The 26208-nt window shown below is 52.9% G+C and overlaps 7 protein-coding genes across 7 annotated transcripts; 2 read left to right on the top strand and 5 right to left on the bottom strand.

Annotated features, from left to right (window-relative positions):
• Positions 1–1541: 1541 nt before the first annotated feature.
• Positions 1542–2610, bottom strand: N0V96_000482 (uncharacterized protein; the record flags this gene model as incomplete). Its single annotated transcript, XM_053193425.1, has 3 exons — positions 1542–1774; positions 1841–2307; positions 2414–2610. The coding sequence occupies 3 exons, from the start codon at positions 2608–2610 to the stop codon at positions 1542–1544; spliced, it is 897 nt and encodes a 298-aa protein (XP_053049142.1).
• Positions 2611–4225: 1615 nt separating this feature from the next.
• N0V96_000481 (uncharacterized protein) lies at positions 4226–5545 on the bottom strand (the record flags this gene model as incomplete). The annotated part of the gene is made up of 2 exons (XM_053193426.2): positions 4226–4926; positions 5023–5545. The coding sequence occupies 2 exons, from the start codon at positions 5543–5545 to the stop codon at positions 4226–4228; spliced, it is 1224 nt and encodes a 407-aa protein (XP_053049143.2).
• Positions 5546–7264: 1719 nt separating this feature from the next.
• On the top strand, positions 7265–8553 carry sds22 (protein phosphatase regulatory subunit Sds22; the record flags this gene model as incomplete). Its single annotated transcript, XM_053193427.2, has 2 exons — positions 7265–7526; positions 7625–8553. 2 exons carry the CDS (start codon positions 7265–7267, stop codon positions 8551–8553), a joined length of 1191 nt encoding a protein of 396 aa, XP_053049144.2.
• Positions 8554–9159: 606 nt separating this feature from the next.
• Positions 9160–10765, bottom strand: xyl1 (D-xylose reductase; the record flags this gene model as incomplete). The annotated part of the gene is made up of 3 exons (XM_053193428.1): positions 9160–9195; positions 9258–10048; positions 10621–10765. The coding sequence occupies 3 exons, from the start codon at positions 10763–10765 to the stop codon at positions 9160–9162; spliced, it is 972 nt and encodes a 323-aa protein (XP_053049145.1).
• A 2352-nt stretch (positions 10766–13117) lies between these two features.
• Positions 13118–16159, top strand: PDIK1L (Serine/threonine-protein kinase pdik1l; the record flags this gene model as incomplete). Its single annotated transcript, XM_065755951.1, has 9 exons — positions 13118–13630; positions 13785–13995; positions 14059–14076; positions 14122–14217; positions 14270–14319; positions 14373–14434; positions 14501–14555; positions 14615–14758; positions 14819–16159. The coding sequence occupies 9 exons, from the start codon at positions 13118–13120 to the stop codon at positions 16157–16159; spliced, it is 2490 nt and encodes an 829-aa protein (XP_065615191.1).
• A 1779-nt stretch (positions 16160–17938) lies between these two features.
• Positions 17939–18343, bottom strand: N0V96_000477 (uncharacterized protein; the record flags this gene model as incomplete). The annotated part of the gene is made up of 1 exon (XM_053193430.2): positions 17939–18343. One exon carries the CDS (start codon positions 18341–18343, stop codon positions 17939–17941), a length of 405 nt encoding a protein of 134 aa, XP_053049147.2.
• Positions 18344–21166: 2823 nt separating this feature from the next.
• Positions 21167–23821, bottom strand: PXA1 (ATP-binding cassette long-chain fatty acid transporter pxa1; the record flags this gene model as incomplete). Its single annotated transcript, XM_053193431.1, has 4 exons — positions 21167–21516; positions 21568–22021; positions 22074–23129; positions 23192–23821. The coding sequence occupies 4 exons, from the start codon at positions 23819–23821 to the stop codon at positions 21167–21169; spliced, it is 2490 nt and encodes an 829-aa protein (XP_053049148.1).
• Positions 23822–26208: the final 2387 nt, after the last annotated feature.

The following is a 26208-nucleotide window of genomic DNA, read 5'->3' as shown; positions in this document are numbered from 1 at the left end:
CAGAATGTAACCTCACGCACACTTCCACCACACCCCTCTCCACCTTCAGTTCATCCCTTAAAAATGATTCCCTCACATTGCGACTCAAGCACGACACGAGCAGTAAAGGCTGATCAATGACTAACGTCTCACCAACACACCCACCCACCAGTACGAACGGCCTACCCAAGTAAGCGAAGAGGGGGTCCCTGGTGGTTGACTTTTGGTTTAAGTGTTTGCATTAGTAGCGTGATAAGGTAGTTCAGGAGAAGCAAAGAGAGAAAAGCCGGGGATCTAAAAGTATGTGTGTGTGTTGTGTGTGTTCCCGAACAAGAGTGGAGTCGGGTTCGGAAGTGATGTGTGTGAATCCGTGATAGTGTTGCTAAGAGTCAGCCTCGGTGATGCTAGCAATATGACTCACAGCTCGAAGAGGGGCAAAGTACCAGGTATCCAGAAACACGGCCGCTACGCTAGGCGAGCCTGGTCGCCGCGGCGGGCGGACCAGGAACCGGGACACTCTACCGGCGAGGAGGGGACCGGGGGGGTCGATGGATGTGGTTAAGATAGGCAGGGATAGTTTGCCTGGATCGGGGCCTGTGAATCCGGGTGCCTTGGGCATTCACGAGTATTCACGTAGGACTTTTTGCTCACGGTCGGAGGCTTCGGTAGGTTGTGTTGGCCAGGTTTCAAATCACAGGGAGGAGGAAATTGGAGATATCAGAATAGGGCCACCAAATCATTCGCTGGATTTTGTGAATATCGCAACAACGAGATATCTTCAATTTCCATCGGAAACAAGACTTGAGATTCACAGCATCAACTCCTGTAGATTTTCAGAAACTAGAAAGCGAGTGTGAAGAATGACAATTTTACAATTCATGATTTCGATCTCTTTCGCAGAAGACGCAATCTGTCCCAATCTTCTTTCGTCTCTTTTCTCGTCCTCTTCGATCTGCTATTCCCAGAGCCTTCGGGTCTTGTTTTTCTCAGTCGTCTCTATGTGGACGATGAAGAAGACCCAGTTTTCCTGTCTGCAAAGAAACCGCCTCGTGAGATTCTCCTCCGCTCATGGAGTTATCGTCTCGCCAAAGTAAGAAATAAATGTACAAGGGTTTCTCGTGAGAAGTTAAGAAGAAACGAAGTAAAAGATGCCTGGAAAATTGCAAAGATTGATACAAGATATTGTCCCAAACGCCATGACCATCCCGATCCAGTGGGATGGGTTTTCAAACGCCCTGATGTTTATGGTATTTTGCGGTTTTTGCGAGTCCAGCAGGCTTCATATCGCCCGTTCCAGCGACAGTCAGTGGTGAAATAAGATGAGAAGTAGATGAGAAAGATGAAAGGCAAAGATTGCGTGAGAACGTAAAGTCATTAGTTATGATGAGCCGGGTATTCATTCGTCCTTGGCTGAGATGAGAACATTGGAGGTGTAGGAAACGGGGAAAGGGTGAGGATGATGTGAGCCTTAGAAACGGCCACCGCGGGGTGTGCGAGGAGAGTTTCTAAACGACGGTTAGTAACGGGTTCGTAATTTGGTAATTCGCTTTTCGAGGGCCTACTTACACAGTCGAGATGTCGTCGACGTGGTTGCAAAGCGCGACAAAGAGGTCGAAGAAGAGCGGGGTGCCACCGTTGTACATCTCTAGCTGCATCGTCCCGCTCCGCTTGAAGGTGCTCCGGCTGCGGATGATGAGGGCGAGGTAGTGCGCCCGCAGCTTCGAGTCGCTGTCGGGCGTGTTGGCATAGGCGTACCGGGCCGACGCCAAGATGGTGCTGCACTGGATTCCGGACTCTAAAAGGCCAATCTGTTAGCAGGATGTTGCAAAGTGAAGAGGGTAGAAATGATTAAAGAACTTACGAAGGCCCTGCTTCCTCAGCGAAACCCTCTTCAGCTCCTCGAGACCGTACTTCTCCGCAGCGCAGTAAATCACCGTGTCCTTGAGCAAATCGCCGTCGACTCCGTGGTGGTAGACGGTCGACTCGACGCCACCCCGGCCGTTTTCTCCGTTGCTGAGGGCCTCAATCTCCCACGAGTTGCGGCGCTTGTTGTGTACCAGACGCGGGTAGTAGTCGCCCTTGTAGAGGTACTCCAGCACGGACGAGAAGATCTCGGGCTCCTCGTCGGGGAGGGCGATGCGCTTGGTCGGGGCAGCCGACGAGGACGCAACGGAGGCGGGGGAGCCAACGACGTCGGCGGGGCTGCCGTATAGGTTGGCGCGGAGGGCATTTTGGAAAAACGGCGATGCGCAGAGGACGTCTTCGTGGGCGGCGAAGAGGCGCTGTTCTGTGCCGACGACGAGGGTTACAATTGCGGAGGTGAGGTTGCTGTTTGTTGGAGAGGCTTTTGTTAGTGCCTGGTTCACATTTTCCTCTTGGAGCGATAGGCATGGATTTCGATGGGGAATACAGAGTAAATGTATTGAAGACTTACTTGCTCATGGAAGTATCCTCGGTTGCGGTGCTCGTAGTTGTAGTGGCGGTTGTTGGCCGTCGGCTGTGGCGGGATTCATGGCGATATTTCGAAACGCCGCTGGATTTGCTGAATGACGAGCTGGATTTGGATGCCTTGTGGCTCTTCGAGAAGCTCTTGTTAACGGTCTGTGGTGGTTCGTAGCGTCTGCTGAACATTTTGGCTGGTGCTCCCTGGAATGTTTGGGATCGGCTTTGCGGAGTAAAAGAGAACAGAATGCGAATAGTAGCAGATATCGCACCTCGGATGCCTAAGGAACGTCGTGGGAGGGGAAATTTCAAGTGATGGAAAAAGTAGGTGATGGATGGAATGATTGATTATCGATGACTATGGGATGGACCGAAAGATTGATTCTGATGGGGAAATGCGTTTGACCTACCTAAGGCGCCGTTTCTGAGATGCGTGAATATAGGAGAAAGAGAGAACTCAATAGAAACTCATGGGGGATGGGCGATGGGATTCTAATATATACAGCCTGACTTCCTGGCACGGTCCCCCGAGATCCCTCCCCTACTTGAAGTACGTTGCAGTGAATGCCTTGCACCGGCTGCTTTTGAACAGAATGCACCGAGACTCTGAGCCTGGGGGAAAGGGGGGCGGACTGATAAAAAAAAAAGTGGTGAGAACGTCCTCATTGGACGCGTCTGGGGGATCAAGGGGAACGCGTCGGTGGGTCTGAGGGACACACGCCTCGGATGCGATATCACGTGCACGCCAGCAGGGTACTTCGCTGACGGGAAAGTGGGTGGTGCGTCGGGTTTTGGCTTGGCTGCCTCTATGGTGGCACTGTTGGGAAGACTGGTCTACACTGGCAGGCACTGGGTACCAGGCCGAACCCGGTTCCAAAACCGCGCCATGTCCAAGCCATCCGCAGGGGGGACAACTTAACAAGCAGCCGAGTCCCAAAAAAAGGAGAGAGTGTGTGAAAGCTTGCGTTGGCTTTGGTGCATTTGGTTCGGTGCCACTGTGCTCAAGTCAGGGGGGCTGGATGATTCCCTCGCTCCCATTGACAGGTCACTCCGCGGTGACTCCATGGTCCAAAGAGTACCTCTGTCCGGGAGTTTGCGGGCTGCCGAGCACACATCTGTGGTGCGCCGACGGTTCACACTTCACACGAACGCTGCCTAGGTGCCTGGAACAGTGGAAAATAGCCTGAGATGATCCACGTTAAGGCGGCATGGCCGCGTCCAAGCTTCTGTACCCATCACTTGGCCGGAATAAGAAATGTTAGGAGCAGGCACTCCATCTGGCTTCATTGCCGTCACACAAGGGGAGAATACTTTCAGTCAAGTTCCAGGAATAGTGTAGGGGTGAAGGGAATTTTCTGATGATGTGAAGCATCAATTTGAAGACGAATCGAGCTCACAGAGAATCGACGTATTGTCCTCCTCTACCTCAAAAGCCCGATGTTCAGAGAGAGGCCTACGGGATGGCGCAAATGGTGTTGGACCGCAAGGAATGGTACCATGAACCAGGCTCGGCTTCCTGCAAATAGAGGCAAGGCAATTTAACCCCTGACAATCAATCACCTCTCTAATAAACCTTGCACCGGTTTGTCGGGGCCCGGGGAGCGGTTCCTAGCTTCCCAGTACGAAATTCGAACCGAATTCGAACGCCGAGGGCTCCCTCGGCATATTCTATTCGCCAATTAGGTTTGTCCACTTCAGGATGACCAACATTTACAGCTCTGAAGTGTCACCGTGACAGCTTTGTGCGAGTTTACTGCCTAGCCATCCGTAGACAGGCCTCACTTGATGTCATTGTCAGTGTCCATCAGATTCTAGCAGCGACCTGCTCAACGCAGTCGACGACGGCTCTGCGTCCCTCTAGCCTGATGACGGCATCGTTGTGGAAGGCGCCCTGCACCGTCTTCTTCTCTACCTCGAGTCCGACCTCCTCGCAGCGCCGGACCAGCTTCGCGCCGTGCTCAGCCGGCACTAGCTCGTCCCTGCCAGCTTCCACGATCGTAATGCGAGGCCTCTCACAGCTCCTCGACCCGGACCAGTTCCCCGCGATCGTGGCTAGGTTCGTCCAGCTGTCCAGGTGATTCCGGAGAAACGGCCAGAGATGACGGTACGGCACCCATTTCTGAGGATACAGCGTCGCCAGCATGTCCTTGACGGATGTGAAAGGCGTCTCGAGGATCAGCGACCGTAGCCGCAACGTGGGCGGGAACGCCTCCCACGCGGCGAGGTTCGTGGCGACCCCAGCGCCGATGCTCTGACCCCAGAGTATTACCTCCGGCATGGGCTGGTGCCCGTGGACGTCGTGCTCGCTGTGCATCCGCCCAATCCAGTGCAGAGCCGCCTGCGCGTCCAGGTTGATGCCCTTCTCGGAAGGACGACCTCTAGACGTCCAGTACCCGCGGTAGCTTAGGCACACGAATGTGTATCGCGCGGGCCGTTTGCTCTGCTGCAACGATTGTAGGACCCATGATAGGTCGGGCAACCGTGGGGGGATGGACGAGGCGTTTCCTATTTTCCCCAAAGCATGAGCCTTTGATCGTTTGGAGAGGCACAAGGGGAAAAGCTATGCGCCAGCCAGAGTATGGGAATGGGGACGAGGCGGACCCTGAAAGTAGAGGATGTAGATGGACGGCACCGATAGAGTGTCGTCGAGCGACGTGGTCTTCCTCCCACCAGTCGATATCGCCGAGGCCACGCAGAGAGCTAGATCCGTCCCATCGGCGGCGCGGATCCTCTTCTCCTCCCACTGTAGGCCCCAGCACTGCTTCGCATAGTCTTGGATGCGCTCCCTACGTGCATTAGGTGGCAGGCCTGGCATGTAAATGATCTTGTTCTGGAAGATGATCATTGCGAGACACTTTTGCGTCCACAGAGTGACCAGAAGGCCGGTGAAGACAAGCGGTGGTAGATAGAGCGCCTCAGCTCTGAAGTGCCGCTTGTGGGTGAGGCCGAGGTGCGGCGTCAAAAGCAGCTTCGGCATCGACTGCCGCTGAGACGTGGCTCGCCATGGTGGTGTGATGGGAAGTGCTTGCAGACGGCGACAACGTTGTAGAAGCTGCCCAATCGAGGATGCGCGGATAACATGCATCACGGTTGCTTGCGAGACATGGAGGCGCGTATCGGGCATGGGTGGATGATGAGATGTTGGGTTGAAGGTAACGGAATAAGACCCTGAGCTGCGGATTACCTTAAACAGAAGCGTTAGGTACCCTGGAAAAGAGGGGCGGTTCCTGACTGCTGCTGCTGCTGCTGCTTGCGCAAAAACGAAGATGGAGACGTTGGTTGGAAGTAGGTATCGTGGACTAAGGTATAGAGTGACGGGTCATGACATGGTGCGGATATGGTCGTGTTCAAACGCGACTGGGTTCAAAATGGCCGGCATGCAGGCGGTCCTATTCCGTCCAGAGAGCTTCGGGGGCAACGTTCGAATTCGGTGTTGGCGGCAAACGAAGACGGACTTATTAAGTACCAAGATTGCAGGTCGGGGTCCAAGGATTCCGGCCCAATGGTCAGCGGTCTGCATTCGTCCCTCAATTGCAACGGGGAGTCTCTTTGGATCTTGTACCATAGGAACTCGAAGAGTAGGTAATGGACAATGGGCGGGCTTCCGCCATTGACACAAGGTGGGTGTGGTTTTGGGGTGTGTCCTGCTGTATGAAATGGAACTGGAATATCCGTATGGCCATGGTATCTGTACCTCAGTATGGACTGTACGTACTGAGGTACGTATAGACATGTGCTGGGTCTGAGACAAGGCCGCTCTGTGACACGGGCAAGCCAGACAAATCTCAGCTTGACAGCCAGACAGCCAGACAGCCAGACAGCCTGCAACAATGGCTTTTTTGAGAGTATTTTCGATCTATGTGGTAAGACAGTCATTAAGCTGCTCTTTCTGCTGCTTCAATATCCGTTCGCTTCAGGAGCATCATCATCATCATCATCTCATTCCACGGCGGTATCCTCGCCTTCTCGGTCCATCCAGCCCGGTACAATACCTCCACTTAGCTTAGGTATTGTGACAGACACTGTGCCCCCGCCTTCACTGCTACTTGGGTACTTTCCAGGGACATTGGGACGTCATACTCTAGCGCCAAACGGCCCTCGATGGATTGCTGGAACCAGCCCGCCAATCCTACACTCGTGAAATAAGGTCAGGTATCCAGTAGGTCGAATGAAAAAGGCAGGAGAGGTGATGAACCATAAGGTACCTTACGTAGTGTACGGAGTAAGGTGGACGACGAGCCCAGCCATCCTGTCACTTCTCAACTTCAGAGAGCTTACCTCATTGCAGGTGTTCCCAAACTCCCAGGGGCAGGGCATGTGCTGTGCTGTTCCCCTCCCCCGCCCAGAACCGGCACCAATACGGGCACCAGGCAGTCGGGGAAGGCATCCACATGTGCGGTGTGTGTGAGTGTGTGAGCAAGCGGGCTTAACTAATAAATAAATAATCAGCCGCCCTCGAAATTGGACGTTGCCTTGCTTTACGCCGTGAAATCGCACATCCCTTGCTCCCCATACCTTATCCTGGCATGTGCAACACTGGATCTTGATTACCTACCTATCGACCTCTCAGTACCTAAACAACCCCTCTAGGTATTTCCGTCTAGGTGCCCATTCCTTCCAGGTCCTTCAAAACCATCCCACTTTCTTGATCAGATCTTCCCACCCCGCCCCACCGAGAATTCACCGCCGACTTCAATAACTACATTTTCCCCCGTTTGCTCATTCTCACCCCGCCACTCTTGGAATCTCCAACATCATTCGGAGCCACGACCGAGCCAAGAAACCTTATCTTCCAACAGCAACCACGGCGACAGCTCCGAACCGATATCGAATCGCGCCCACCATGCCCGGCCCCGTAGATCCCACCACCCCGACAGAGCCCTCGTCGCCGAGGCACTCCCCGCGCATCGAGCTCCCGGAGGAAGACGTCAGCGCCTCCCCGCGGACAGACGGCCAAACCAGCCCAGGCCTCAGGAACAGCAAAGGATGGGACGGCAAGCTCAGGGTCCAGCGCACCGCCGTCCTCGCCAACCCAGAGGTCCTCTCCGACCCGGAATCCGACGACGAGAACGTCCTTCCTGGCGAAGAACTACCTGCTGACGAGGGTAAGTCTTTCTCCTCTGGCGCGCTCTTCCTGCACTGGGCTACAAGTCCGAGGCGAGACGTGTTGCATGGAAACTAACACACCCAACCTTGCCCACAGATCTCCTCGACGGCGAAGACCCAGAAACAGACGAACTCATCGTCTCCCACGCCCGCGTCTCTTCTATCCCCGCCCTCCGCCTCGAACGCTTCCAAAAGGTAGTCCGCCTCTGTCTCCGCCAGAACTCGATCCAGTCCATCGACGGCCTCGCCGCCCTCGCGCCCACCCTCGAGGACCTCGACTTTTACGACAACCTCATCTCCCACATCCGCGGCCTCGACGACCTCGTCAACCTCACCTCCCTCGACCTCAGCTTCAACAAGGTCAAGCACATCAAGCGCGTAAACCACCTGACCAAGCTCAAAGAGCTCTTCCTCGTCGCCAACAAGATTTCCACAATCGAAAACCTCGAAGGACTCAATGACCTCACCTCGCTCGAGCTCGGCTCCAACCGCATCCGCGTCCTCCAGAACCTCGACTCCCTGAAGAAGCTCGAGGAGCTCTGGGTCGCCAAGAACAAAATCACCGAGCTCACGGGGCTCGGCGGCCTCTCCAACCTCCGCCTCCTCAGCATTCAGTCCAACCGCATCCGCGACCTGGCGCCCTTGGCCGAGGTGCCCAGCCTCGAGGAGCTCTACATCTCCCACAACGCCCTCACCTCCCTCGCCGGCATCGAAAAGAACGAGAAGCTGCGTGTGCTCGACATCTCCAACAACGCCGTCGCGAGCGTAAAGGGCCTCGCGCCTCTCAAGAACCTCGAGGAGCTCTGGGCGAGCTACAACCAGATTGGCGACTTCAACGAGGTCGAGAAGGAGCTCAAGGACAAGGAACACCTGACGACGGTCTACTTTGAGGGCAACCCGCTACAGCTTAGGGGACCCGCGGTGTACCGCAATAAAGTCCGTCTGGCATTGCCCCAACTATCCCAGATCGACGCAAGTGAGTACATTGAAGAAAAAGAAGACCATTGTTGCGAAATCGCTTGCTGACAAATCGTTCTAGCCTTTGTCAAAACATCATGATTTTCAGGCACAGCGTTCTAGTATGAGATTTACGAGGCTGGCGTGGCGTTACAAAGGCGTTTGATTAGAAGATCTGGGTGCGAGGGCAGACATCAATGGACATATAAGGGCCTTTTTCACCACACGAGATATTTCTCGACACACACACACACACACACACACACACACACACACACACACACACACACACACACACACACACACACACACACTCAGCTGCGCTTTCTGGCGAGCATGAGCGCATAGTGCCTGGTATGATGCATTGTTCATGGGCGGGCGGCTTTTTTCTGACTTTGGGCGTATCAACGCTGCATGTCACGGGCGAGCGGGATTTCCAACCTGGCTTGGTCATGGCTTTCGTTGTATTTTAGCGGCAGATCATAGTCTTGCCGGGAGAGAGGGTATCTAGATACAATCAACGTACGTTGTACGTGGTTTGACACATGTTGGACATATTTCCCAAGCACACCGCCAGTTACAGACTACCAAAAGGCCGCTCTCTGAGGGGTAGTATGGGTAGTTATGGAGTGCGATAAATCAGGCGAGATGGATGGGGTGTGAGATACGGTCCATTTAGCCAAAGATCCAAAGCTTCTCAGTGGGGAAGTACTGATAAATCCTGTTAGCTGACAATAGTAACACACAAGCAACTCGGCAATGAATGGACTCACGTTTGCGGGCTGGTTGAAGCGGGTCTTCCTGTCAAGGGAGCTGATCTTGTCGATCTCAGACTGCTCGAGGTCGAAGTCGGTGACAGACAGGTTCTGGGCAAGGACATGCTTGCGGCTGGTCTTGGGGATGACAGCAAGACCACGCTGGGTAGCCCAGCGGAGAAGGACCTGGGAAGGCTCCTTGTTGTGCTTCTTGGCAATGGCCGTGACAGTGGGCTCCTCGAAGAGAGGGACAAAGTCGGTGGCGTGCTCCATGTTGAACTCCTTGAAGGAAGCAGGACCGAAGGAAGAGTAGGCGGTGACGGCAATGCCCTCGTTGGCAGCCAACTTGATCAGGTCAGGCTGGACCAGGTAGGGGTGGTGCTCGATCTGCAGGGTAGCAGGAGGGATCTTGGCGTAGCGGAGGAGGTCGTAGAGGAGCTGGCCCTGGAAGTTGGAGACACCGATGCTCTTGGAGAGCTTGTTCTCAACGAGGCTCTCCATGGCAGTCCAGGTCTCCTGGATGGAGGCCTTGGAGGGGCGGATCTCGGACTTGCCATCGTAGTGCCAGCCGGGAGGGTATCTGACGGAGGGGTCGACGTACTCGAGGGCGACGGGGAAGTGGATGAGGTAGAGGTCGAAGTAGTCGACGCCCCAGTCGGCGAGCTGCTTCTTGACGATGGGCTCTACGCGCTCGCCATCGTGGAAGGTGTTCCAGAGCTTGGAAACGATGAAGAGCTCCTCACGCTTGACAAGACCCTCCTTGATGGCGCGGGCAACACCCTGGCCACACTCGACTTCGTTACCGTAATCTAGATAATTGACAACGTTAGTGACATGCGTCCCCCATGGCAGAATTTGTTGTCATGGCGAATCAAAATGTATATGGTTTGATTTGTCCTTATGTAGTTCGGGGAGTGCGGGAGCGTAGCCCCGAGTGTAAGTGGATGGCATTGGTGAGGGCAGTGAGGGGAGTGACGAGTGACAGGGCAGGTTTGGGGGAGGGGTGCGAATCCCGGATGAAGTGCAGGGGTGGCTGCGGAGAGCTTTCCGGGTGAAGTTGTAGCGCATGGGGGAAAATCCCCATCGGTGCTCTGCAGAAATTCGCACCGATCATCCATGGTGGGGTTGAGGAGGGGTAGTTGGCTACCCAGGAAGAAATTATGGAGGGGGAGAGACGAAGCAGACCACCAACACCAGCATCAATGGCAGCGCGCAACGCGTTTTTCCCAAAAAGAAACCTGTCCAATTGCTTCTTTGTTGCCACGCGGTTGCTGACTGTCACTGAAGCTGAATTGATTGCGCAGCAGTATTCTCCCTCTTGCTCTCGCTCTCACCACACCATTGACAATGTATGCTCATGGCTTGTGGGCTGATCACTTACCGCAGGCGCCGTCAAACAGACGGTATCCAGCCTTGATGGCCTCGTAGACGGTGTCGGCGGCAATGGCGTTGTCGACCTTCCACAGACCGAAGCCCACTTGGGGCATGTCAAAACCGCTGTTCAGCTTGATGTTGGGAACGGCCATGATGAATGGTAGCTGTCGTTCTTCTGGGGAAAAGAGTAGGACGACGAAGACAGGTTCGAGGGTATCAAGATCAATGAAGCGTGGCAGAACTTGAGAGAGGGAAGAGGAGAGGGGGAGAGAGAAAGTCCAGACGGCGCTCGAGGTCAGGAAGAGGGACGATGTACGTATTTATAACCATGGTACGTCAGGTGCTCTGATACGCGGTTGCCAGGCAATGTAGAACATTCGTCTGGCCGGGAAGGCAAGCTTGCTGAATCCAAGGGTAAGTAGACCAGTTACAACTTCCTGGCTTTCCCCTGCCCGCGTCGATAACCTCCACCTGTCTCCGACCGGCTGCATGCTTTCAGACACCCCATGGTGCCGTCACCATACAGATTTGGGGCGATATCTAGGGCTCAAGAGGCTGGCGGGGTGAAAAGGGACCGATAGGATAAAAAGTGACACACAGATCGCCTTCCCCAGAACCAACCAAAGCAGCCAGGGGGTCCCCGCCGGAGGGTAGAAAGCTAGCTGCTCGTTCCGAGCCCGTGACACGTTGACATTGGACGATGTGAAATATCCATAAGTGTAGTGGCCGGGTAATGTTACGGGCAGGAAGAGGCACCTCGGACGGAGAGGCGCGCGTGGATAAGCCGCCCGGCCTTCATGTGGAGATGGGGGTGGGTGGTTGCTGGCTCGCTGCTACAGAATGACACGCGCCCATTTGTGCGTTTAAATCAGCCTGTAAGGACTTGCTTGAGCTACGGTCGACCCAGGAGACTTCCATTGGGGTAAATTGGAGTTCAAGCTTCCCGCTGCTGGCTGTCAAGGTCAGGGTCCCATTTTGCAAAGTTTGATGGGATGGAAGCCAAGATGCATGCGAATTGTGACTTTGACAGCCTTTCCTTTGGGTTGGTCTAGGGCGGCTTTCCTGCTCTGCCACTGGTTCCCTTTGAATCTACCTACTAAGGAACCGTGGCCAGCTGACGCTGTGCCTCCTTGTCACTCATATCGGTACACGAATACTGTATTGTGACAGCTTTTTCGTACGTGTCACTGCCCCCTCAGGTGTGCCTGTATTCTGAACGAAAGAAACTGCTTCTTCTTGATTCCCGTTTTCTCTTTCCATCACAAGCCTGTGTAAGTATCCGCATGTTCCTGGCCTGGACCTTCTCAATGAGCATCGCTGTTTACCCCAAGGGCCCGCACGAGGTGCTATTGTGGAGAATCGATTTCGCCGAGACCCGTTTTATTTCGCATTTAGCCTGAATGCTGTTCGACGCGGCTAATTGGCTCCTCTTCTTCCATCGTCAACGACTTGCTGGACTTCTATCCGCAGAGCTTCACCCAGCATAGAAAACGTCTGTATGCTCCCGAGCTCCGATTAATCAACGCTACTGAATACCACACAGCGCCTTATCCAAGCCGTCTTTACCTCGATTGCTAACCACACCAATCACACGTCTTCTTAGACGCCACTCAGATGCCAGATCTCTGGGTTGCACGGTGGCCGGAGTCAGAGTACACTACTTAACTACCTTCTTCACACCAGCCTCGATCCGAATCTTCACGCGGAATATCGCACATCCCTCGCCTCATTCAGTGCACCCTCGGCCCATTTGCCGGAGCGCCTCGTATCCACCTGGGTGGGCGCGTGGGGTCATTCCGGACCTAAGACCCTCTCTGCACCTCACTTCATCCGGGTGGATCCCACCAAGAGATGAATCTGAGCCTCATCCCGCTGCTCTCTTGTCGACAGAACTGCCTTTGCGCCTGAAGTGACCGAGCCGACAACCTCACACTTTCTTGTTTTCAACTTCAAATGTGTTCTCTCAAATCTTTGTCAATATCGTGACGAAAATAAACAAGGAGCATTACAATGGCCTTTGTCTCGTGGCCTCGGTCGAGTGCCTCCGTCCAGATAATTCTCTAACTTGGGAAGACCGGCAAAGCGGTATTGTTTATTCTGCTAATGGAATGCTTCTGTGCCAGCAAAGACACAATTGACCAAGGCTTTCAAACACTCTCAATTCCAGTGGCAGGGCTTGTTGATGCATTGACTATTCTGAGAAATGGGACGCTCTCAAAGCTATCGCAAGTATGCGGTACACATTGTTCTCGAAGACAACCATTGGAGTGATCTTCTCGTCTTGCCTGCGTAACACTTCTTTGTTGAACGAACGATAAAGAAACCTTCGAGGGGAAAGACACATACATATACAATTGACTGTCACTGGCATTTGAATATATAGAAAATCAGAGACATATTCATCAAATACATCATCATCATCATCAATTAATTCCAACTCCACCATATCAAAGCAAATCGAGCAGATACCATCGCAAGACTATACCCAATCAAGAATCATCAGCATGTCACAGAACCCTATTCATCAGGCTCAGGTAGTCATGAGCAACAATGGCCCTCAGCTTCCCCAGGCCGCGCAGCTGGCCCTGGCTGAAGCAAGGATAGCGAAGCTGAAAAGAATAAAGTTGGTGAACAAGATCACAGCAAGAATGGGTGGCGAGATGGGTGAGCAATTCATCCAATACGACATGAACGGCAATGTCCACCCTTATCGTTTTGGCGTCCCAGCCTCGTTCCCTCCCGACCCAAGAATACAAGGACCAAGTGTGAAGTACGCTTCCCGCTACTTCGACTCGACTCATCTGGACGAGGCACAAGCCAAGTACGGGGGTCAAAAGCATCCCAAGGGCTACAACATCCGTCTGAAGCGTATTTTGGGAGCAGGGGGCTACGGGTTCGCAGCTCACATTACGCACAAGAACCCCCAAAACGGCTTTAATACTGACTGCGTGATCAAGATTGAAAAGTCTCGTCACCACGGCAATTCGGCGCTGGCACGAGAGGAGAAGGCTCTCTGGGTAAGTAATTCCCCTCTCGATCCAGTCTCATGAGTATCTTTAATTCTAACGTGTTGTAGAAATTCGTAGGAGCACAGCATATCCTGCAGATATCAGATATCACTCGAGAAATCCAAGCACAAAGGGCTATTGACCTGACTGCGTACCGAAACAGCCACCCCCCCCTCCACCAGCTGGGGCCAGGTTGCCCGATCCAGAGACCCAAGACAAGAATTGGAGTCTCAAGAACTTCGAAAAACAACCCATTCGCAACTTCCTCATTCTCGAGAATGCCAATCTTGGTGACCTAGGCTTGTGGCTCAGCAAGTCTAGCCGTATTGGGCAGTGTTGGCCTCAGAGAGCCATCTGGATGCTCTTTCAAAGTCGTAAGTCTTTAAACCATTCTGCCTGATAACCTTAGGATTGTGTCACTGATTGTATCTTGATAGTCGTCCTCGGTCTGGTTGGTATGGGTTACCCTCTGAGGGAACATTACGAAGCTTCGCATCCAGATTGGGAATATCAGAAGCCAATTGACGAGGTGTTCCCCGATGACCCAAAACTCGAACTCCAGGAAACCGTGCACTTCGATCTTGACCCTAGAAATGGTAAGTTCTGTGAGAACTCTGACTCTTGGTTACAAGAAGCTAACTTGCGCAGTTCTTTTGGCTAACAGATCCATGCTTCACGGCAACTTCCCTACTTTCAAGGTATTACAACCTCTCACCCATTTTTTAAGAAGGTACATACTAATAGTCTCCAGATTGCCGACTTCGGATTAACCGAGTTCTTCAGCGAGTACGCGAATGACCCCACACACTTCGAGTAAGTTAATGCCCAAAAGACTGCTGTGAGCTTGACATGACTGATTTTTCTTTTTTTTACCATCAGCAAGGAGTTTTTCTGGCACTGTCGTGTTAGAGGAAAGCCCATTTACTACGCACCCGTAAGTCATCCGTCACGTTGCGTGTATTCCGATCGCTTTTACTGATGTGTACTGTCTAGGAACAATTTACCAGCGAGTGGGAGCAGGTGAACGACTTCATCGACGACGACGGCGTCAACCATTTCGTGGCCGACGATGGAACGAAGCCACCAGTTGCTGGAAATTACGGAATGCACACAAACATCTACCAGGTGGGCATCATTGTAAGTTGATCGCTATGACCTCCACTTTACTGTGATATCTTAAACTGACAAGCTTGACAGATCTGGTGCGCCATCACTCTCTGTTCATTCCATCAGTCTGCCATTCGAGTCCCTTACAGTGATGCTTGGGGACGAGACATCACTACCTACGGAGGCGCCCTGCAGAGTGCAAAGTTCAACAACATTGATCCCGAGCTCAAAGACCTGGTACAGAGATGCATGGCCCATAACCCCTGTGATCGCCCGGATCTGAGAGAGCTGGTTGCCACGATCAACAATCGTCTCGCCAGGAACGACCAGGAGTCGGACGATGCTCTGGCCGCGTGGTCCCAAGACTTCTTCTCAACTCCTCGCGTCCCTGGTGACGAGCCCCCTCGGGTCAAGCGTGAACGCGAGGACGAAGGGGACGACGCGGAAGGCGATGCTGGAAGGAGCGCAGTCCGGCGTGCGGTCGACGACGGCAGCGGGAATCCGGTTGCACTGGACGTCCAGAGGGTGCAGACATGGCAACAAGGAGTCCCCGAAGAGCCGCTGCTCCTCGACGTTTTCCAGCCGCCGGTCCAACCTCAGTCTGTGCAGGGAAACAATCTTCTCGGACAATCATCTAACAACCGCCCCGTCGTCGCCCCAGGCTACCCGGCCCTATCTCCAATGCCCATGATCAAGGAGGGATCCTCGGCGGCCGCACCTGTGTTCGTCGGCCTCAACAACCAGTACAATCAACCTGCTGCTGTCAACCCGCCTGGCGGCTTTGGCGGGAGAGTCCAAGGGGCACCGCAGGCGCAGTGGCAACCGCAGATGCCAGCCATGCAGCCCGACAACGTCAACAACAACTACATGTTCAACTATGCCGCGCCGGATCCCATGGTACAGAATCCCCGTATAGAAGCTCAAGCAAGTCTAGCGGCATACCTTCAGGCGCAGACAGTTCAGGATGCGGGACAGATTCCGTGGAACGCGTATGCACCGCCAGGTGAGCCTTTTGTTCCTCAGCCATTGATTCCGAATATCCAACTCCCTCGGCCTGGAGCTATACAGCCTCAGTTTGCGGCGCCTGCTGATCCTGACCCGTACGCCCAAGTCTGGCGTTTGAACTCTGTTCACCAACAGCCTGCTGATCCTGCTCCATATGCTCAAGTCGGGCGACTGGGTCTCACGCGGCAAGCGCAGCAGGAGCGGCAGCAGTGGCAGCAACAGTGGCAACAGCGGCAGCAACAGCAAGAGCAACGTCAACAGCAGCAGAATCAGTACATCCAGGACCCTGGCCCTTCTAGGCAGCCTCAAATGCAGATGCAGTATCTTCTCCAGGATGCTCAGGAACAAAACATTGGAGGTGGCCCCGACGAGATGGATATTTTTGACGAGTTTGTCAATAACCCCGACGCCATGGACCAGAATTGAGGCCATTGAGCAGTGAGCTTGTGAGTTATAGTCATCTATTTTTGTCATTTCTCCCGCCTTTTGTGAAGAACTGTAACGGATCTGGAGTAGCGGATGGCGCATGGTTTGAGTGAGGACCAGAGACGGCTGGTCCGTCTTTGGTCTAGAGGTATGTATCCTTGAATGGGGAATCGTTAGTGCAAAGAGGGTCCATAGAGTATGTTCTTTACAAAGTAAACCGGTGGCGTGTATGTTGTTAGATTCACAATTGCTTTCGAGGCCCTTGACTTTGCTGGAAGCAGGCGCCTAGTGTTAGACAGGTCGCACAAAGAAGACGACAACTATAAACATGACATTATTTTTTTAAAAATAAAAATAAAAATGAAAGAGCGCTGTTGCGACCCGATCAAATCTCGTGCGTCCTCAGCAATATCTGACAATAAGCCCATGTGGGTGGTTGATAACCTGAGCCATCACCATAAATCCCTGCAGACCGTTCCCCTTCTACTAAGCTATAAATACTTGGACCAATCCACGGCAACAGGCAAAAGGACAATGTGCTCTGCGATCCGCTGGAAGGCGCTTCACCTCCCGGAATTCACCACCCGTTCGTCCTCCTGTGCGGTCCCCTTATGTCTTTGTTAACCTGGCGAGGGACAGGCCTCCTCGGAAACACCCTCACCTTCAGACAATCCACCCCCCTTGGTAGCGCTTTAACGTTGACGTATTCGTTAACGGATACGATGTTCGTGAAAGGAACTAACGAATAGAGAGGTGAAGATTTGGAGATAGTCGATGCCCTCTCGAACGCTACCTTTATAATAAGATGGGGCAGGGATCGACAAGGCTCTCTCGCTCTCTCGGAGTACTCCTGGGCTGATCGCAACAGCTTTGGCTGGTGGGAAGGGTCTACTGTCTGGCCGCGATCCTGCAGTCGTATTTGAATATGTGCCAATTTCTCATTCAGGCGCCACTTCCTTTGCCTAAACGCCCAAGACAGGAAGGGAATGAGGTCAATGTACATAGTATATGTATCGAGCTGTCGGGCGACGCAACGTCTCCAATGCATCGAGCTGTGTTGTAGCAAGTGCAGCCGGGGCCAGCCATTCGATGGTTCTCGACGAGATCACTCATGGTATAGGTGGACTTCAAGCTGCTGATAGAAACTTTCTTTAGGCCAATGTGCTCGTCTGCCTTCTGCGCTCCTTGTCTATGTATAGATTCAAACCACATCAGTCCGTGATCTCGCTTGGTCCGCGACGTATTCGTGATAGGCAAAGCAGCCGACGAGCGGGGGCTGAGGATGAGGCAATGAACGGAATCTACGTGGACGTGAACGCTAGGTGAATTAAAAAAAGAACGTACCCCTACGGTCTAATTATACACATTTTTGGTTAATAAAGCCTACGGATACGTCACGAATAGTTACTAGAACAACGTGGCAGAAGTTGTGCTCCGCGTCAAGCTTTGGCGGGTTCTTTAGGCACAGACAAGTTGGTGAACCCCATTTTATACTAAAGATCTTTTGATCAGTACATGGCCACTTGTCAAAGAACTCGCTGCGTTGGATGGCAGGGCTATGTATGAGGTAGATGGGTGTATGCAAGGTATTCATATCAAGAGGTGCTCAAAGAAGATGTGACACAAAAGAAATGTATCTTCCAGTATAGGGTATCTTTTCAAAAGTCTAGTCATAATGCCGATGCCATCCAAAACTCCTCATGCTATGTACATCTCACCATATCCAAAACCCAAACGCCGAAGCCTATATAACCCTCAATGCAAAAGAACCGAATTTTCTCATGCCTGCCAATCTCTCCTCGTCTTCTGTTGCGTGGTCAAGTCGTAGTTGGCATATCTGCACTTACACTGCTCCCTCCCCGCCGCGACGGTGACAGCGTTGCCAGCTTTATCCTGGCACTCCGGGCCCCCTTTCTTGACCTGCACGATCTCTACTTGGCCAGGCCACGGTCCCCACTTGACGTTTCCATCAGTGCTCGTCGCGTTCGTCCCAGACGCAACAGTCCCGAGCGGCGTGGTCGTGTTGCGTCTCGTCCAGAGAGTAGCGCGGAAAGCCATGTCGGAGAAAGTGCAGGTCGCAGCGCGTCCGTCTTCGGTGATTGCCTCGGACGGGACCACGGTCTTTGGGAGAGAGAAGTTGAAGACGAGGCGCTCGTTGAGTGTGTTTCCCTCGAGCAGCACCATTGTCTGGTTTGTGAATTGCGGAGCAAAGGGGTTGGAGGAGGATGAGACCTGATACGTGTATGAGTTCTTTGGGGAGATTGTCCAGAAGAAGGATGCGAGAGAGTCGTTTGCGGATTGCGAGTAGTTTTGGTATGGGTAGCAGCGCCACGTCGATGGGTTGGCGGTGCACCCAGTGTTGGACTCTAACAGAGCCGTGTTGAAAGCGAAAGAGCCAGATGGAAATAAGGTGGTTGAGTTCGTGTTGGTATCTGTCGTTGCTGAAGGAGGTCTTGCAAGGTGTCAGTGATGGTGTAAGGGGTTTAGAGAGGGGAGGTTACGTACGGGCCGCGCAATCCAACAGTCAGGCCAGCCGACAAACCAACAATTAGGCCGATTCCAAGGATAAGGGCAACTATCATGCGGTATCTGTTGCTGCGGCGAGCGATCCAGGGTCCCTTCTTGGCCTTCTCCGCAGCTGATGATGGCCCTACAGGCGTAGTGATGGGAAGGAGCCGAGACTTATCCTTGAGAGAATTTCTGGGAGAAAGCCTGGGTGTAGATGTGCCCGAGCTCGGACGGCTGCCATAGCTGCCTGCGCTGAGTAGGCTGCGCGTGCTTAGAGTGCTGAGGGTACTATCGCGAGACGAGCTGCGAGAATAGGCCGGGGGAGGGTAGGACGGATGCGAGTTGATAGCTCGTGGTACCGGCGAGCGGCCGTAGTATTTCGGTTTCGTGCTGCGGCATGGCGGTGGTGGAGGGAGGGCAGCCATGTTTGGGTGTGTTACGGCGGGGAGTGAGTCGTCTTCGGCAATGACAGGCATGCGACCAACGGATGAGAATGTGGTACGGCTTGAGCCCGGAGAGAAGGGGGACTTGGGCATCTTGTCGTTGAGTCTAGATTACACAGCGATGGTGTAGTTGTTTTCGATGTGCGACAGCCGGTCTGCTGTTATACAGGACTGGCAACAGACGTAAGATTACTCTCAAGTCGCTGAATTGGGTGTACAACAACTCAATTGCTGTAATGCCGTCACTCTTGGTCTCCACTGCCTTGGCGTTGTCGAGTTCAGATGGCGTCAAATCTCAGAATGTACAGCGGGCGTAAAAAATGATGAGTCGTGATTCTTAAGACAGGATGGGAGTACACGGACTCGAGACTACCAGATTTCAAGAAACTGGCCTGATAGAATGTAAAGACGGATGCGGCTCACTAAACCAAGGATCTGGGTTTGTCAGGCAGTGATGTCGAGATCTAGAGTGCTGGTGCTCGTTCAACGATCTCAGACATGCTGCTTCATATAAGACTACAGCATGCCGGAAAATTCGGCTATCGAGAGTTTCGCGTGGCAGCAGTCCTCGTTTGTTTTTCTCTGGCTGGCGATTCAGCTAACGTCTGAAGAACAAAGAATGTCGGACGGTTTACGGGGTGATGGTCAACGACCATGAACCGAGTCCCGGCAGACAAAGAACTGGTGCGGAGAGGGGGTACAAGAGCAAAGGATGCTACGTTTGAGAATTTGTGTCTTGAAAAGCTCGAGTTAACAAGAGACGAAAACCCACCCTTTTGCCGCAGTGTAAGCCACTCCTTTGGCTCCGGACGATGAACGACTTCGTCTAGATTCCCCCGAGAGGGTTTCTATCTCGTCGCATGGCATATCCGAAGGGCTGAGCACACAACATGTGGGATCAAAGGTGCACGATGCGTGGCAATCCCATGTACTTGCATTTCAGCTGGGTTCCAGCACTCGCCCGTCTGGAAGCGTTTGCAGTCCGACATGCTGCTCTGTGATCGACAACAGGAACGGCTTCTTTCCGAGCAGGGATCGCGGGCGCGATGTAACAGGGGTTCTCGATCTGGCAGACTTTGGCGGAATGTCAGCGACGGTGGCCAGCCGGGTATGTCGATTTTCTCATCAACAATCCGACGCTAGGCAGTAGCGAACAAAACGGGGTGGTCGGGAAGCTGCAGACATGCCACCATGCTTTCACGGCTTGATGGAACGGCTGCAGAGAACAATGGGGTGGAGAGGAGTCGTCGACGTCGAGAATATCTTTTGGAAGTCCAGCTCGCGGCGGCCCAGCAAATAGTCTCGACGATAGCGCCAGTCTGGTCGAGCCATCATTGGTGGTTGGTACCAGACTAAGACACCGCTAACCACTTGAAGCCATGAAAGACAAGGAAACTCACAGGAAGTTGTCAGGAACCATTCGACGGCGTCAAGCCACCAAAACTTAAGCCCGGGTGCCAGAGGGGGATGGGTAAACAGCACCAGAGCACCTCTGTCTGGCCAGTATCAAATCTTCTTGGACCTTGATCTGTCAGCGTGGGATTAAACGAGTAGGGATCTGAAGACTCCTTGGCCCTCATTAACTTCAAGTCCGAACCTGGGGGTTCCAGGGCGGATGTGGAGCAGTAGTTGTGCTGAGAGCGGAACTTTTCGTCGGTGTTCGAAACTGAATATGACAAGGGACTAAATGGAGAATAATCCGAGTCATCTATCCGCAATACACAGCGGGTCGAAGTGTGGGAGTAGGAAAGGCTGTGGGGGGCGGATAAAGAGGCTCAAAAAGATAGGGACCGAAATGGCGATCTGCGTCGCGTGCAGATGTGCAGATTGCACAGTGACGAGAAACACCATCGAATGAGGGGCACATGTAGAAAACTCGGATCGGTGTCAAAGCCACTGATATCGAAGTTTCTATGAACAGGTTACGGATACTGGTATGATGGCTCTTACTCTTGTTCAACAATGACGCAAATCAACCTTCCCTCCCACATGTCCAGGTACTCCGTATATCCTGTAGTCGTATCCGTACAAAGCAGTGCAGATCAACCTTCCCATTTCAAGCATCACCCAAAATCTCTTGCGTTGAAGACAGCGACGCCGTCTCCTTGCCCTTTCCCTTGGAAGAGTCGCTCTCACTCTCGGCATAGGAAGGAGGATCCAACTCGTCCCCGCCAGCCACCCACACCTTGGAAAGCTCTTCCTCGATTTCCTGGCGTCTTGCCTTCCAATTCTCGACCTGTTCCAGACGTTCACGAAGGTCCTGGAGCTCCTTCTCGACCTGCATCTTCTCATGTTCTGTTCCGATTCTTTCGAACTCCCACTCATCGCCACGTTCTCCGCCTCCGAGAATGAGGTTGTACGTGTGATACTTCTTGAGCGACGCGCGTGTAGAAATGGTGATGAGAGCTGTGTCACGTCAGAAAATCTGTAGGACGTAGAATGATTTTTTCAGCTTACTGATTCCTTTCTCCTTGCACACTTCGTAGAGCAGGCCCTCGACATCTTGAGACACGGCGCTAGTACCCTCGTCAAGGATGGCGAATTGAGGCTCATGGTACAATACGCGGGCGAAACCCATGCGCTGTTTCTCTCCACCGCTAAGAACATCTTTCCATTCTTTACGGGTGTCCCAACCACCTTCGCGATCGGGGAGGTAGCCGAGACGGGCATCCTCCAAAATGCGCTTCAAATCGTCCTCGGACTTTCTCTTCTCGCGCATATCGTGATGCCCGTCAGGGTAGATGACCTGGTCGCGCAACGTACCGATGCTGAGATAGGGTCGTTGCGGCAAGAACATGATACCATCCTGACCAATATCCTTGGGTCGACTGACGAGTCCTCTGTAGACTGGCCAAAGACCTGCAAGAATACGGGCAATAGATGTTTTGCCGACACCGTTAGGGCCAGAGATCTAAGCGCGTCAGTACAATCTTTTCTCCGCTCATACATGGCTAATGACTCACCAAAAGATGTTCTCCTCTCCTGACAACCATTGAGAGGGAATCCATCAGCTCCTCACCACCGTTGGGCCATAATGATGGAGCAACAACAGGCACGTTTTCGAACCGTACGCCATCGAAACCCTTCTGGATGGTTCCTTGAACATCCGAAAGGGAGTAGAGTTCGTTCTGTTGCCCTCGCAAGAAATAGGCATCGGCGTGAACACGATGCAGTGTTGAAATCAAGGTATAGACTCGGCTTGTGTAACCGGCAAGTTCGGAGAGATCCTTGATGGAGTACATCATCCTACCGCCAGCATCCGCAAGTGAAAGCATGAGACGCTTGTTCGTTATGAACTCCTTCATGCGCCCGCGCTCTCTGCTTCCTTTTGCAGCATTTTCGGCCAGCTCAGCAGCGCCACCCAGACCTCCCCATGCTGGGAGGAATACTGGTAATGAGGATAGAAGATAGCCGTACGCACTCCAACTGTACTTGAGTATGAAATCCTCAAGCATGTTGTACCGGATCTTGAGCATGTAGATGCCCTCCATCCAATTCTTCAAAGACTTGAACTCCTTGTTGAGGAAAGTCTTTTCCATGTCGGCACCTCCGTAAAAGGCGATCTCCTCGGCATTGGCAATCAGTCGTGCATGCAGCCCCCTAAAGTCTCCCTCCTTGCGGCCCTCAACTGCCTTAAGTTTGCCAAAAGGAGGCGAGAGCCGGCGCAGAATGCTTGCTGTCAGGAAATAGTTGCTCAACAAACCCGTTAGAGCCAATGGGCCCAAAGAGCGGAATAGCTGGTAGTTGAAGACGCAAAGGTCTACAAAGGGTTTGCCGAGTGACGAGTAGAGGTTCGCAGCGGCAGCACAGAATAGTGTCAAATCTTGCGTGATAAACTGATCCGCGCCCTGGCCGACGCCCCCATCCAGATTGGACAGCTTATAGTAGTTGAGGTTGTTGTTCAGGTATAGATCGTGGATGTACCGAGTAAGGCGGGTTCTGAATGCAATGGACACCTTGGATTCGAGGAATTTGATCATCGCATTCGTGTATGATGCAAAACCGCCGAGACCGCACCACTTTGAAATTCATTAGCATTGATTGAGGGCGTAATGACTGGAAAATTTGGAGCACCACTCACCTTGACTAGTCCCCAGAGGAATGCCTTCCCTTGGCCGGCAACCAGATCTCGCACAATCTCACCGTCAAGTCGAGCGACCACGAGGGAAAGGTAGGTGCGAAGCATCAAGAAAACGCTGTGACTCAAAAGCAGCCCGGCTTCTTTACTCGACCATCTCGGGATCATGATACTCATGAGACTGAGAAACTGATGTAGGAATGCCAGGTTCAGGCCCGGCTTCGTCTGCGCTGAGGGAACGGTTCCGTCGCCAAGGCCAGATACCCGCGGAGGGTTGAGGAAGAGCCGGCGATGTGCCTCAAAGGTCAGGGGCTTTGTGGTCTGAATAACAACCTTGGAGGTTCCATCCTTGTATGGGACGTAAATCGTACGTGATCCATCCTTGTTGTGCAGCCACGAATTCGTACGGACAAGTTTGCGGCCCTGTTCCTTTTCCTCGCGTCTTTGCCTCCACCAGCGCCTGCCTCCAGCGGCGCTGAGAACTATGGATGCGGCTAGAGCAAGTGTTCCGAGCAGGCGGGTTGTGCGGGAAGTATTTCGGAGGCGATTGCGAATCAGTGTCGCGTACTTCTCGAAGAAGGCGGCGAGAGCCTCCTCTGCGGCCGACTGGCGGAGTGTCGATTGTTCTGCCATGACAATGGCAGTAGGAAGTTAAGATTGTCTTTCAAGACTTGCGACGTCGTCGTGAGGTCGAGTCGCGCAGGCTCGCCACAACAAGGGTGCTACAACAGATGCGCAGCCATCACAGGGCGGGAATGAATGAGAGGAGCGAGCTAAGCGGTGCTAGGCTAGAGAACGCGATCGATCTTCTGTCTCGGGATCGCTGTTGTACTGTTCTGGCTTTGCGTGTATGATGATGGTGAGATGGTGAGGCAGTTTGAAATGGCTCAAGCAAAGCACGTGGTCGCATTAGCAGGCTGAGTCGTTTGTTGTTGGAGAAGCGGCGAGTTTGGGGAGCAGACGCTGGCTCGTGATCGCATTACGACATGTGAATGCCGGCGGGCAGTGGAGTTCCGAGGCACCCAGCACCCGAAGCGGTGGATAACTTGGGGAAAGCTGCGGGCGGACAGGTTCACGCCTCTCGGGGCTCTCTAGAGTATCCACTAAGAATGGGGATCGTGCCGCTGAGAGCCCGAGACGATTTAGCCTGTGAGTGGCTGACTGCTGCGGGAATGACACTAACCTTACAGGATCTGGAGGGACGGAGCCAATGAAATGCCAGACGGTAAACCCCAGCTTATAGTCACATGATGCACCTTTTTGGACTCGAACTTGAGGGGTCTGGGGTAGGTACCGTTCGTTGTACCTTGACAGCTCAGGCCGGGTACCTTGGCTGCGCTTGGTTTATTATATGGTTGGAGAACCTGAATTTCAACGCGGCATTCTTCTACACGATGGACTTAACCGTGTCAAGCTGTTTTTAGCTGGAAAAATTCAAGATTGTGGACTCGCAGTACTGGCGAGGACGGCGATTTCTACCTGTTGCGGTTTCCCAAGTTACTTTGATACAGACGTGTCGGGTTTCTGGGAAGGGGACCGTGGTCTGGGAAAGTAAGCCTGCATTGTTTCCTCTCTTGATCTGTTTACGGGGCGCCGCAACAGCATCAATTCCTGCCTCTCGCTCTATCCATCGCCTGGCAGGCACGCCCTGTTTACATACACTCCTGACTTATAAAATGGGCAATGGAGGCACAGACGGCTGCCTCGAGGGACCTGACAATGGTAGTCAGCCCCTACCTTCTTGAAGCAATGACCAAAGGGTCTGATTTTGCAGAACAAATTGTGTTATTGCTGTGACTCGATTCGACCAACGTGACCCGGTAAAATAACACTCTGTCCTCACAAGATCTCTCCCTCCAGTCATCGATTTACACATACAGGCTTGATTATACCGTCTTAATCAAAGGTATCATCGAAAAGAACCATATCACTTCTCGACATAAACAACTTAGGAAGCCCGCACATTAGCACTACTTCTGTAACGACATGGAGAACCGACGCTTCCCAGAGAACTGTACATGTTTTCTGGAGCGCGACCTCGCCAACAAGATCTTGTCCAAGGCAGAGCAAGCCGATGTCGTCCAGACCATCCAGCGCTTGTATTATGCTGGAGCCCCCCTCTTCGACAGAACACACATCCTCTACCTTGAAGAAGCGATCCGGGGAAGACATGAACACGTGAACTTGGGCGGGATGGGCGGAAGCGCGTCTGTTTCGGGAGCTGATTGGGATTCCTAGGAGGAACAGTAGGCCAAACCACAACACGTCTGCAGCATCATGAGTAACTAACTGCACAAATGCCAGATACGAGCCAAGAATCGGCTTCCGTACCATTCAAAAGATGATCAATGGAGTTCCTCCTGATGGCCGAATGCGCACCTGGGGAGCTTTCAGCGCCTATCGCGTCGCCTGTTTCCCCAGACACACGGCACCATTTTCTCAAGATTTCTTGTCGAAAAGCCATCAACTGTGGGCATTGTATCAAGACCTATGGAAGCAAAGTTCAACCTGTTTAACCCTTATGTTACTGTTGGACCGGCTACCGCCACACGTACAAGTAACAAAGATTGTATGTTTTGGTCTCGGCGCGCTCTTGCCAAATGTCTGTCGGACGTGTCAGGACTGTCAGCGTAGTCCTGATTGCCCGGCACACAGGATAATAAGGTCGAGGACTTTTACACAACATGCCGCTGCTGTCAGCATGATGCAAAAGTTGCGTCAGAAAACTCCTCGCCTAGCATTCTACTCGCAAGAGCCAGAATATTCTCCAGAATGCAGAGTTATTTTGCATCAAATGGGCATCAGTATTCTCGATGGACACAAAGGTTTCCTCGAAGTTGACGACAAGACACTTGTTTTTTCGATCAAACCGGCCGTTCCCGTCAAGCAAATTATCACCGAGTTGGCAAGGCCAGCGATGATAATCTGGGATGCGATAGGTGGTGACGAGAGGAACGATGATGAAAGGAACCCAGACAAGTGGCAGTTGCTGACTCAAAATAGTAGTCGAAAATGGCACA

The sequence above is a fragment of the Colletotrichum fioriniae genome (assembly GCF_027942845.1).
Source record: "Colletotrichum fioriniae strain IMI 355084 chromosome Unknown scaffold_1, whole genome shotgun sequence".
Taxonomy (NCBI): Eukaryota; Fungi; Ascomycota; class Sordariomycetes; order Glomerellales; family Glomerellaceae; genus Colletotrichum; species Colletotrichum fioriniae.
The sequence above is the reverse complement of the archived record's forward strand: the minus strand, read 5'-3'. Positions and strand labels throughout refer to the sequence as shown.